At 39.6% G+C, this 13,841-nt stretch overlaps 1 protein-coding gene across 1 annotated transcript in view; it reads left to right on the top strand.

Moving 5' to 3' along the window:
* Positions 1-1,471: 1,471 nt before the first annotated feature.
* The window catches only part of LOC103808390 (putative short-chain dehydrogenase/reductase family 42E member 2), a 12,756-nt gene continuing 386 nt past the window's right edge, over positions 1,472-13,841 (top strand). The window contains exons 1-10 of the mRNA XM_009081172.1: positions 1,472-1,702; positions 4,190-4,285; positions 5,026-5,086; positions 7,656-7,774; positions 9,322-9,397; positions 10,566-10,648; positions 11,155-11,292; positions 12,495-12,560; positions 13,340-13,403; positions 13,740-13,813. Of these exons, the coding sequence (XP_009079420.1) occupies positions 1,472-1,702; positions 4,190-4,285; positions 5,026-5,086; positions 7,656-7,774; positions 9,322-9,397; positions 10,566-10,648; positions 11,155-11,292; positions 12,495-12,560; positions 13,340-13,403; positions 13,740-13,813 (1,008 nt within the window). The remainder of the gene's footprint in view (positions 1,703-4,189; positions 4,286-5,025; positions 5,087-7,655; positions 7,775-9,321; positions 9,398-10,565; positions 10,649-11,154; positions 11,293-12,494; positions 12,561-13,339; positions 13,404-13,739; positions 13,814-13,841) is intronic.

The following is a 13,841-nucleotide window of genomic DNA, read 5'->3' on the forward strand; positions in this document are numbered from 1 at the left end:
GGAAGTAATTTGTGCATTTCTAGTATTTGCAATGAATTTTTTTATTCAACCTCCAGTTTACTTAAAATTTAAGGAGATATTAATGACAAGTATTCAAACAGATACCATTTTTCAAATGTCTTTTTGTGGTGTAAGTGTCAAGCTTAACCTCAGTTCTCCTTACAGTGTATAAAAAGATGCTTTGCCTCAGAAGTCAAGGCATAAGAATTTTATATGACTTAAATCTACTGGAATAGCATAATCCAGAAATGCAAACTTAAATTTCCCTGCTTGAGCAGGAGTGCATACTAGTCCTAATTTAAATTTTCTTTGGAAACATGGATTGCTTTTCATTTTTGAAATGTCAGGATATGTTTCAGCATAAGAGTTTGTATTTTCCACTGTTGTGCCACTCACTTCACTGTACTGAATGAGCTGACATTGGTCTTAGAACATATCTGATGAACCATCTGATGGTTTTCTTATCTGCAGGAATTAGGTCTATATTCTCATATTAGACTGCAGACACCCAGTTTGGCTTCCACTTGATAGTGATTTGACTGATTTCAAATGTATTTCTACTGGATTTTGGGGACAGAAGAGCCTAAATCCTAGTGTCAAAGGCTGTGCACAGAATCAGGACAACAGGGGATGTCTGTGTGGGAACATTAACTGGACTAATTTCTTGGAGTACACTGTGGTCTAGAATAGCAGTCAGGTACAGAATATGAGTGAATTTCTAAAGAGAAGTCATTATTGTAGAATAAACATTTCTAATTCAGAACAAAATGCACAGGTGGGTAACTCCCATGGAATTGCTTATTAGAGAATGATATTCCAGTGAGTTTTCTCAAGGAGGTTAACCCACAGGGCAGATGGTTTCTCTTTTCTGCTCCTTGTCAGTTTAGCTGTATATGAATGCCCTAGTGAGAACAATACAGATTGAAGTTAGAACTGGACAGAAAGCTAAATATATTTGGTGTGTAACCAGAAAAGCTTAAGATTTTAACAAATTTTTATCATTACTGAAGAACTGTAGCCCAAATGTGAAATAAAGTGGATTTTAAAAGTAGAATGAATCCTTTCTTAGATTCCTTATCTAATGTCTTGGTTTATTTTCCTGGCCAGTTTGGTAACATGTATTTGGCATTAATATATCAGAAGTTAGTTTTCAAGGATAAAATGATCCATTAAACCAAGCAATCCAAACTGTGATCATACCTGTTTTACAACGTCTCTAAAATCCTGTAATTTCTCTTCATTTCTATAGAATATGAAACTTGTGGGTAGGAGGAAAAGACTAAATCTTGAGACAGAAATGTATTCAGATCCTTTACTCACTGTACACAGCCCAACACCAAAATTACAAATTCATACATTTTAAACATGTTAAGATAAAACAGTCACAAAAGGAGTATTGCAATGTAAGTTACTGAAGTTACCCAGAGTATTAGGCAGGAATTTTCAAGAGATCTTCTGTGTTGCAGTCGTGATGCAAGAAGGATCCACAGAAGAGCTCCACAGCAGCCAAGAGTGCATGAGCAGACTGGGCGAGCGTACTGGGCTGCTGGCTGGCAGGAGCAGCAAGACACTGGTGACAGGAGGTGGAGGCTACCTGGGATACAACCTGGGATGTGCCCTGGTCAGGTCAGGAATTGCTGTTGTTCTCTTTGATGTCCAGAAACCTAAAGGGGAAATTCCAAACGGAGCGGATTTTTTCAAGGTATGTTGAAATGACGTATTTCACAGCGGTGAAATAAAGTGCTTCTACTTTTATGTAGATTATCAAGGCATCTTCTGAAGGATTTTTGATAAAAGCATTTGCTGAAAAGCCTTTAAGGACAATAGGAAGTCATGGTAAAAGGTCCTCACGTGGCATAAGTAGCTGATTCGGAGATGGCAAACTGTCCCAGTGGTCAGTGTCTTGGTGTCACCAGTGACACTCTGCAGTCCTGTGTGGTGCCATTCAACACACAGCTCATGCCCATGAAGCAGTGAACAAGTGACAAAGTTTACTGTTCAGGGAAATTATTTCAAGTAAAAAGGTGAGAGCAAAGACAGGGCAATAAAAGTGATCACCAATGTGATGTCTGCTGTGCAGAGAATGATTGAGGAAACCAGGAGTTTCCAGTCTGGGAGAGAGATAACTTGGGAGCAGGAGAACTCTACAGTTCTCTCATGGATTGACTGTTCACCACCCTTCCCAGTACAAGAAGGAAAGGCCATTGGATGAAATGAGGAGGAGTCAGTTCAGTACAAACAAAATGACATTTTTCATGCAGTGAGTAAAAGGCATGTACAAAGCCTCACCAAAAATTTGTTTCCATTGGAGATTACTAAATAAATAGGTGAGCTAAATTAGGCTCAAGAAATCTTCTGAATGAATATACTTGGAGACTGGAAGAATATTCTGAGGGAAAGTGTCCCATATGCTTGCCCTGTGCCTGCTCTTCCCAGGGCACCCATTTGTAAGCAGGGATTGGGTTTGAGTCTTAACAATTCAAGGAATTCACTGTCTACAAAAAAGGGGGAACACAAGAGGCCTCAAATATTTAACAGCTCACAGCCACCTGTGCAGGACACCATCCTGCACTGCTCCCTGGCATGGGGAGCACCAATTCCTCACTGCTGTTCCACCCACTCAGCTTTGGGGTCTGCACGCTCCTGTCATTGCACACAAGTTCTGGCTAGACTCAGAGTATTGTTCAGCTGATGTTGGCTGAGCATTTACTGTAAAAACTCTGACACTGCCACTAGAACTAGGAAGTTGATGGATCACAGGGTCTTTGTCCCAGGTGCTGTCACAGTGGCACAGATTTTCTCCTTCAGGCTACATCACCCTGTGGGGAGGTGGGAAGGGAGGCAAAGGTGGATGGATGATTCTGGGATGAGAACACCAGGCTAAGCAAATCTTGAGTTCGACCCAGGATGTTCTTAAGTTCAGTTGCATGAAGATCTTTAACAGAATATTGAAGAGAGATAAAATATGATTAAGGAACCATTCAAAAACTATAAGCTTGATTTGTTGATGCCATAAATCCACATAATTTAATTTAAGTTGGTGGACTGATAGCAATTTACTTCTTCTAATGGAAACTCAAGAGCTTTCACAAATGATCATTTGGGAACAGTTTTTTTATAATTCAATTTAAAAAGAATAAATATTACAAAGTGCAGATGAGTTACCTGGAAAATAGAACTATGGAATCCTAGTGAATAAAGTGGTATCACTGCAGAGATCTGAGCATTTATCAGTGGTTTGGAAATTGCTAGTGTTGTTTATACTGGTTAGCTCTTTAAGCATTGGACTGAGGTGGAAAGTGTAAGTCAGATGTACTTGTGAGATACCTCAGCAGAAAAAAATTGAAAATTAAAGACTGATTAGATTACCTTTTAATATTACCTCCATCCATTTCTTTTGTGGTTATCCTACCAGTTTCATGCCAGTGAATTAAATCATGCCTAATATTTTGAAATACTGTAATTTTGAAAATAGAGATGTATATTTTATTGATCTGTGTATGTATATGGAGCACTAGTAATATAGTGTTGCCTGGCATACTAAAACGCAATATATTATTCTAACCCCAGCATAGCATGTGCTACTAGATACAGTGTGTGTCCAGTGCAGTGTTCAGTGACTTATAGAATTTCATAAATGTAATTACAATACACTAATAAAATAGTAAGTACATATACTGTGCATTGCTTTTTTTAATCTTGTGCAAAACTGTAATTAAAGCTAACAGTGCAGCTGAAATAAACCTTAGAGACATTTGTGAAGACAGCACAGATCAGATCACAAGATGCTTACAGAAAAGGGGTTCCCTGCTTTGGTGATTCCACAGCAAACAGCTGAATTCATCCTGCTGTGCTTTATTGTCCCTGGGGCTTGATTCTCCAGCCCTCAAGCAAATGCTGCTCCCATTCAAGTCAGACAAGTTCTGCCAGTCTGCAGGACTAAGGGTGAAAATACGCATTATAATCGAAGCCAGCAAGAGTCATGGTTGTTTTGCAACTAAACTCTGACAAAACTCTTAGTCATGGATTTTTCTCCATGTTTATAATGTTTTATTTAATGCTAGTTAAGTACTGTTAAAAATAGATCAGAAGAACTTTAGGTTTTCCTTAAGAGCCATAGCGAATATAACTCTATGGAGGATGTAAGCAGCTCTACCTGTCACAAACTCATCCTTCTCTCGTTTTGCAGGGTGATGTGAGGGATTATGATGCAGTGTTCAAAGCCTGTGAAGGGGTTGACTGTGTTTTCCATGTGGCTGCATGTGGAATGTCAGGATTAGAACAGGCAAGTACCATTTTCCTAACGTGTGTCTTGTTATCCTTGTGAAAGGAAAAATTTCTCTGTGGGTGGCAAAGAATTTAATCTTATGATATTTGTCAGACAGAAGTAAGTACAAAGGTCAAGTCATCCATACAGGCAAATAATAGATGTCAAAGCACGAAACTAATGTGCTACACAAAATCCTGTAGAAAAATGAGATTGTAGTTTTAAGATTTTGGCTAAGAAGGCATGTCCTTTTTCTCCAGTCTGAAGAAGTGTGACAGTATTGCTCCAGAACTAATGTTGAGGCATTTTCTTCTTGTGAACTCCTCATGAGGAAACAGGCCAGCAAATCAATATGTTATGCTGAATAACAGTGATATTCACAGAGGATATTAGCAAAAAAATCATGAAAGTACTGATTTATTTCTAGGAACAGGACAGATTGCCACTGGAACAAGAATTTGTGAAAGCTTTCACCATCACCTCTACCAGTAGTTCTTGTTTCCATGTCATGGCTTATCTGGAGTGTGACAAAAAATTGAAGCATTGCAATTTCCTTTCAGAAGCATTTTATCTTTCTTTTTTCAATTTTCTCTACTCATACACTAAACAAGACAATAAAAATGAGAACTTATGTCAGACAGACTGTAACACATGCATCACAAAAAGGCCAGAGCTGTTCTAGATTTGGCAATTGTAAAACTTGTGTTGTGAGTGTGACTTGTTCGATCCATTAAATCTTGTGCAATCTCTTTTTCTAGCTTCAAAAGAAAGATCAGATTGAATCCATAAATGTTGGAGGCACAAAAATAATAATTGATGGTAAGCACCTAGTTTTTCTTTCTCTGCATCTGATTCAAACTACAAATTAAAAAACCCCAGACCTTCTAATTGGGTGTTTCCTGTGTAGATTTGGCAGTGCAATGAGGCTCTTCTCTCCCTCCTTTCAGAGCATGATGTAAAATTAGGTGTGCAGGGCCCATTAAAGCTGGTAGATTTGCAACTGGTTGGAACTAGGGATAGATTTTCAACCTGGACTTCATTCCTTGGCAGTCCATCTAAAACTCTTCTCCATGTACTGGTTGTTTTTTCCCTTTACTCAACATAAAGGAGAAGTGGTATCCTCTTTTCTCACAGAAATAGCAATAGAGATACTGTCCCATCTGTTGTGTTGTAAACAGTTGGTAACAGGTGCCATAGGTGTGTGAGTATATTTAGCTATTGTTTTATCACACTAACATAGAAAACTTTCTATCCTTTCTGCCTATCTGTGATCTCTTTCTATTATATATTGATTTTTAACTACTGTCTCTGGGAAACATTAGTAGATTTCTTTCAGAAAGAACCTTTCAAAGTGTATTGTAAACACCAAAGAACCTTTCAAAGTGTATTGTAAACACCAAAGCTACTTTCTCTTTGGTTTTCCCTTAACAATCAAATGGCAAAAAAAATCAGCAAACAAAATGGCAAAAGCTGTTTTTATTTAGCTACATTTTCATGCTCTTTGTGGGTTATTGCTGAAAAAAAAGCAGAAATAGCAGCCAGGTCAAACTCTAAAGTTAGAGGGAAGAGGTTGCCACGTTCCCTTCTTCTTCCTCCAATCTCCAAACCCAGAGAAACATGTCATGTCAAATTTCCACAGGCTCTCAGCAAAGCAGGATCTGGGAGGAGCATGAACCTGTTCATCTGCATTTTAATAACAGATGTTATTATTGTATTTTGTTCCAAATATTTACCACAGAGTAATTGCATTCATCATTTTCAGAATGAGCCAGTGAGCCAGCTGGGCTGGCTGCTCTGTGGATGCTAAACAGTCCTGGCTTTGAATATTAATTCACTTCAACTTTAGAAATACTGTTAAAAGAAAAGGAAATCTATGTCATTGAAGTTTGCAGTGACATATATGCGGCAGAATTTAGCTATAATATTTTCACACTCGACTGGAATCCGTAATGAAGATTTTGTTTTGTAAATAACACTAATTTCAATTGTGTTTTGTCATGGTTTAACCCCAGCTAGCAACTAAACCCCACACAGCCACTCACACACTTCCACCAACGGGATGGGGGAGAGAATCAGAAGGGTAAAAGCTAGAAAACCTCATGGGTTGAGATAAAGACAGTGTAATAGAGAAAGCAAAATCTGCACACACAAGCAAAGCAAAACAAGGAATTAGTTCAGAGCTTCCCATGGGCAGGAGGTGTTCAGCATCTCCAGGAGAGCAGGGCCCATCACCAGTAATGGTTCCTCGGGAAGACAAACACCATCACTCCAGATGTTCCCCCTTCCTCCTTCTTCCTCCCACCTTATATACTGAGCATGATGTGCTATGGTATGGAATATCCCTTTGGTCAGTTTGGGTCACCTGTCCCAGCTGTGTCTCCTCCCAGTCTCCCATGCACACCCAACTTCCTCACCAGTGTGGCAGTGCGAAAACACAAAGGCCTTGGCTCTGTGTGAGCTCTGCTCAGCAGCAACAAACACATCTTGGCATTATCAACTGTGTCCAGCACAAATCCCAAAGACAGCCCCATACTAATCACTGGGAAGAAAGTGAACTCCACTTCAGCCAGAACCAGCACAATTTAAAGCACCACTGGCTCTGCACTAACAGTTTCCTGCTAACACATCATTTGTCACTTATGAACAGACAGGACAAAGGCAGTTTTGTGGCATCTGGAGAGAACTGGCACATATTCTTGTGTGACTTTTTTACCTGCACAGGCATCTGTCAGACCATGGTGCACGAGGCAGCTCTGCTCTCTGCTCTCTGCTCACCCGACTGAGGGCAAATCTCTGGGCCCAGGGGAAGAAGCAGGGAACTTGCAGTGCTGTTTGGTCACAAGAAATGTTCTTTCTCATCTCCTTTTTATTCCATTTGTAAAATGAATATGTTTTAAGAAATGTTTGCAAAGGTGGAATTTTTCCCCCATCCAAGATAATTCCTCTATCCAGTTGATTACGACAATCCAGTGATGATATGATAGTTACAGGTACCTAATCACAGAACATTTGGTGACCACAATATATAAGATTTACAGAGGAGATATTTGGGATAAAAATTCATAGAATCATAGAATTTTAGGGGTTGGAATGGACCTTACAGACCATCTAGTCACAACCCTCTGCCCTGGGCAGGGACACCTCCCACCAGAGCAGGTTGCTCAAGGCTTTAGCCAACCTGGAATGAAACACTGCCAGGGTTGGGGCAGCCACAGCCTCCCTGGGTAGCTGAATGAAAGGTAGTATTACATTAAATGATCAGTTAAATGTTAAGATATTACTCCTTATATAAACATGTTTGTTTTCAAAATGAGAAGCTGTCAGTTCCTGTGTTGTTTCTCATTCTTTATTTTTCTTTTCAAATAATTTATTCTGTGTATCACTATAGTTTGCAAACAAAGAAATATCCCTAGACTGATATATACCAGTACAGTGAACGTGGTGTTTGGAGGGAATCCTATTGAAGAAGGAGATGAAGAAACTGTGCCATATTTTCCCCTGGAAAAGGTACTTTGCTCATGCAATGGCATTGTGTTCACTGTGCTCCAAAGGGTGGGTTGTGTGGAGGCTGTTCTGAGAGCAAAAGCTGCTTTACTGTAGCTCACATCAAAGTCCATGAAATTAAATTCAATTAATATAAACTGATGGATAAATCATGATCAATGAATAAATAATCAAATCATAGTGGCTTTAATTGTCTGTAACAAGACACATGTGAGATGATGCAGCACCTAAAATGACTCAGAAAAGTGGAATGTGAAATTTAACAAGAGCATTTTAAGAGAAAAGGTGTGAGGTGAGCACCTGCTATGAAATACTGAATGCTATGGCCCCTGTGAGCCATTGCATTGCAGAATATTGTTAAATATAAAGTTCTGCATCTCTTCCACACATGTTTTTGCCTCTCTGAAGCCCCAGACCTTGCTTTCCTTTTTCCAGGTGTAGTTACAGTCACCTCAGGGCTGCTATGAAATGCCATTTCCTCACTGTGACTATTAAGCAAAGATTTTCCAGTTCAAATCTGAAGCTCAGAGCATTCTGGCCATTCCTCCCACTTGTTCTTTCCTGCTCCCAGAATATCACCTGCAATTAAAAGCTGTAATTTTGGATGTACATCCTGTGTGCAGGGACCCTAAATAGGACTGACTACTCCCCTTGTGGTGCTTCCTGAGATACCCAGTTGGGTTTGCTGGTTTGTATGTGGCCTGCACAGCTCCTCAGACTCCTAGGAGAGCACCTCAGGAATGTGCAGAGAGTTACAGGTGTCTGACCCACAAATGCATCTGAGCAAATGGATATAATCCTGTGTTTTCCCCAATGGAGACCATGGCACAGCAAGCAGCAGAGGAGGGGCAGGGAGGGAGGGGAAGCAGCTGGATTGAGCCACCTGAGAGTGGAAAAAAAATCCGTTTTATTTTTCTATTTTATTTTATTTTATTTAGGAATATTTTTCAAAACCAAGTATGGCAATACAACATTCAACAGATAGATAAACAGCCTCGTGTGGCTGAGTAATCACTAAACCAGGATGTGCTAACTGTGTGCAGCTTAAATACACTTAGGTGCAATTTTCAAAGTAAACAGTAAAAGATCCTCTTTGGGAGAAAATTATTTATAACTTCCCAAATATCTTCATTAAGAAACTGAAGCACTTTTTGAAAGTCTGAATTTTTAGTTTCATATTTAATTTACTGTTTTAAAATTTTTTTAAAATTCAAAATGGGTAATTTGATTTTGATCAATATCTGTCCCACCAGAACATTTGGCTTGGTAGTCATTTTTTCAGTACATCCAGCACAAAAAGTGAGTTGAGTAAATCCTACTGGACTTAAATTCACTCAGAAGCTAAACTGGTGCCAGTAAAATATAAGTCTGATAACTTTTTTGTCATAAACAAAGTATATGTTTGCTCAATCTTGTTATTTCTAGTTCTGTTTTGCTCAGTTGATATCTATCACCTGGCTAAATGAAATTCTACAAGTCAGAAACAGTAAGTTTTCCTTTACAGGTGCAATAATGTGATTAAAATTATCATATTCTGCCTTTCTTTATAGCAATTTAATCACTATTCTAGAACCAAGGCAATTGCAGACCAAATGGTTCTTGCTGCTGATGGAACTTTGCTCACAGGTACATGCAGCATATAACAAGTAGATATAAGCATTTGTGGTTTTCCTGTCTTTAGTGGTGCTAATGGTTTCTCTGGTTCCTCATGTATTTTTAACTGAAATCAGGATTTATTTTCTTTGTTTTGACTCCTCCCTTTGATGGATAACTAATTCTATGTAGATACCGAAAGAGATATGAGATTATTCACAACAAATGGGAGAATTCAGAAAATTTAACCTTACTTTTTCCAAACATCTCCAAAGTTTACCAACGTTACAGCAGACACAGGATTTGTGCTTTTATTCCCCATTCAGTCTATCACTTTGAGCTTCTCTGGTAATACCAATCTGTGAGCACTGTCCAGTGGGTCATCCTTGTAATCCCAGAGGTTTGCAGGTGTCTGGCAAGAATAACTGCAGCTTCCCAAACAGATTGGCAGTATCAGGGGCATGTTGACTGCTCACCTGCATGAACAGCTGTGGCTAGGAATCTGTCTGCACATGGCAAGGGAAATGCTTATCTTTGCTTTTAGGTGCACATTTCACTATTCCTACTGATTTCTCTGAGCTGAAAAGCTGGCAATCATAAATTAGTGGGGATTCAATTTTAGCATCCTTGATTAACTACTGAGCATATCCCACCACTTGTTACTCTTGGCCATACAAAAGGTGTCAACGTTCCTGTTCTCCGGAGTCAGAGGAGTCTGCTTACTGAGTCACATGTCAAACTCAGAGTATTTGTTTTGATTTAAAGTATTCAAATTCATTTGAAAGCCTCTGCTTAGGAGACCTGTTCCTTTGTAGTGCTCTTGAGCAAGGTGTCTGGATATAGCAAACTGAATGATCTGCCTCCAGAATTGCAGTGATGGGCAAATACAAGTTGTAAACTTACCTCTGTAATAACTGGCAAAGATCAATCAAGTAGAAGGCACATCTGTAGGAAAGTTTAGTTTGTTCTGTCCCTGCTCAAACTCTCCCATGGAATCTGGTTTTTCAGGCTGTCAAGCTCAGGTCTTTCACTGCTCTAGAATTCAGTTTTATACAGGAATGAAAACAAGTTCCTAGGAAGCCAAATCACACAGAATGGTCAATCTCAGCCTTTACTGTGATAGTGTAAAATTCAGATACTACATGTCAGCCCTATGTGGGTATCAAAGCTGCCTGAAAGTCACATGTTTTCTCTCTCCAAGGAGGGGACAAGCTCCACACCTGTGTGCTTCGCCCACCAGGCATCTACGGACCAGAAGAGCAGCGGCACCTGCCACGAGCAGCTGTATGTGTTATGTAGGCAGCTCTGGAGGACACTACAAGTGGTTGTAAGGGCATAAGTGGAAGTACCTTCATTGCAGTTTTTAATCATTGCTCCAGGAAGACTTGTGAAAGCTTGGTGACAGGTCGTGTGGTGCAGGGTAACACTGACAGCATGAACTGAGCATTGCCGAAATGGCCAGAATCAAACTGTGCTTTTCAGTGACAAGAATGCAAGACTGAAATGCCATAGTAGAACTAGGTTTGCACCCCTGATGGTTTAATGGAAATATTGCCTTTTAAATAGGCACTTTATTGTCTGTTAAACACTATGTCATCTTATTTTGCTACTGCCTATCAGTGCAACGGTCCTTGGTTTATAAAACCACCGACTAGTTGGGGATTTTTTCTTGTGACACATTTCTTGCACTGTAATTGCACTCAAACACAGCAAACTCTCAATATTTGGCCCTAGCCAAAATGCATATGTCATACTGCATAATAAAGGAATAATGTTTTCTCTTTCTACAGGTAAATATCCAGCGGAGACTTTTTAACTTCAAGTTTGGGAATCACAAAGTTCAGATGAACTGGGTTCACATAGGAAATCTAGTACAAGCTCACTTACTAGCTGCTGAGGCCCTCACCTCTGAGAAAGGTTATGTAGCTGTAAGTAAACAATATAATCATTGTGTCCCAGTAGCTTTAGCTCTCAAATAAGTTTAATTCGTGATGTTTTGAGACCAAAGATTCTCCAAGAGGTCATATGCTCAGTTCTCCAAAGTGGTGTGCAGTTCCACAAGCACATGGACAGTGCAAATGTAAATACATTCTTCTAATGGTTAGATTTTTTTTTTCTGATTTGAAAATACAGAATTTCCTGGTTTCTTGGAGGACACGGTATTTTTAACCAGGCTAATACATTCACCATCATACAATCTATATATTCTGCTATTATTTTCAAAATAGATTCTGATCTGAAATGCATAAAATTTAGAGCAACCATTCTTAGGTGTTCCAAGTTAATTATCAGAGTTGAAAATTCCAAAATTAATGGATAGTTTTAAAAGGTTTTTCTTCTACTAGTCATAATTGCAACAGCAATCTGGGACTGTGAAGCATTACAGAACTGAGATGTTGCAGAAGCTGCTGCAGTCGCAGTTCCTGAAGGCTCTAGCTTCATGTGCATTGGTAGGAACACACAGACAGTGAGCACAGACATTTCTCCATGTGCTGTCAACCAGTTCATTGATTGGAAGCTGTGCAGCTGTTTTAGAATGAAACTCCCAAAGTCTTGGGGTCTGCTTGAGTGCTCAGGTGTTCTCAGTGCTCACAGCTGGACAGACTCATCATCCAGAGCAAGGAAGCACTGTCTGCACATTTAGAAGGCTGGAAGAAGATACACCGGAAGGCGAAAGTAGGTTCAGGCGCTGATATGTCCCACAGAATGTATATACTGAATCTGGTTTAATTAGAAAATTATCCAGAGCTGGAACTCGACCTCAGAGCTGTGTTGGTAATGCTGTCAGTGTTGCCACTTCCATTGGACTCACAAAGGTAATTGTCCCCTGCAGACCACAAAGACCATAATGCTCTTAGAGCTGTGAAATCTCTCTCTGATCTACATCACACCATGGTTAATCATGATGAGCTCTACCACTACCATGGGGTTGCCCAAAAGTCTGAGATCTGTTTGAGACCACAGAGAAGTCCAGTGAAGGCAGTTTGCTGAGCTGATCTGTGTACATTCACCATGTGCATTCTGGTGTGTTGCTCACAAAACCAAGACAGATAGGTAGGTATGAGAGAGAAAGAAAGTGTAAACCTGTGTTCAGTGTTTTTCTAACTGTTTTCCTCTGCTTCTTCAACAGAGTGGTCAGGCATATTACATCCACGATGGTGAAAATGTCATCTTCTCTGAGTGGATAGTGCCTTTGGTAGGTCCTGCACATGTGTTCACCCATGGGCACTAGTTACATCATTAGCCAAAAAGCCACATGCACTAAATGAAGTTCAGTGCACATTAATTACTGAATTACTTAACATTAAACTCAATCCTCTTCTCTTCGCATATCCCAAAGTTCCACTGTGTTCAAGAGAAGTTTTGGTTATGCCTTACTGTTTCAGGAGTATTTAGCCACAAGGTACAGAATGTGCTGCAGATCAGCTGCATTTCTGTGAAGCAAACTCAGTGCACAGCAGGTTCTGCTGGTGGCATCTGGCAATTCTCTTACAGCCATGGCTTATCTCTGTCCTCCCATCAATAGAAGGGAAGCACATTCAGAATCATATCTAGGAAGCTAAAAAGAGGCAACATTCTATTTTCATCAACATCAGGCTGGGATTTTAGGAGTATGCCCAAGTTTTGATCGTGCAATGCCAACACAGAATCCTTCAGGAAAATTATTGCAGTAGAACAATGGGCCTGTATTTACCTGTAGTTCAATATTCCAGTCTGGATCACTTGCCCTTTGGAAATAGCCTTGTTTCCCCTTTACTATCCAATTGCAGCTGAAGGGAGGGACATGGGAACCAAAGAACCCAAAGTGGGTTTCAGTTCCATTTCTCACTGCCAGTATTGATAGGAAGACTAGCTGGAGAAAAACCTTAGATACATGTTTTATCAACACTCCTTTTTTTATCATTTTCATGCTTGGTTGATACCCTCAATTTGCTACAAGTTATCTGTTATTCTTTCCTTTCATACCCTTTTTAGTTCGAAAAATTAGGCTACAGGAAACCCTGGATACATATTCCTGTTCTTCTGGTTCATACAGCAGGTAAAAAAAGTAAAATATTTCTTAATTGTTGTGGGTTGGTTGGGGTTTTATGCCTATAAAGGTGTACATAGTGGCTTTATAAAATGCAGGAACACAAACTGTAGGAGTTATGCAACTTGACATTATCCTAATTAATACTAATCACTTGTGCCATTTGGCATTAATTATCAGATAAAGTGAAAAGAATACTCATAAACTGAGACCATCATGTACTTTATAAACTAAACACTGCCTTGCACCACCTTAACTGCACCCCCTGATATCAGCAGGGATTACAGGCATTGTCTCAGTTCATTGTCATCCATCTGTCTCATTAAGTAACTTTCTGTTTCACAGCCACTGTGATGGAATATCTGCACCTGATACTAAAGCCAGTTTTTAGCTTTACGCCTTTCTTGACAAGGAATGAGGTAAATATATCAAAAGAGAGAATGTTTA

The sequence above is a fragment of the Acanthisitta chloris genome, unplaced genomic scaffold, assembly GCF_000695815.1.
Source record: "Acanthisitta chloris isolate BGI_N310 unplaced genomic scaffold, ASM69581v1 scaffold15488, whole genome shotgun sequence".
In the NCBI taxonomy this organism is placed as follows: Eukaryota; Metazoa; Chordata; class Aves; order Passeriformes; family Acanthisittidae; genus Acanthisitta; species Acanthisitta chloris.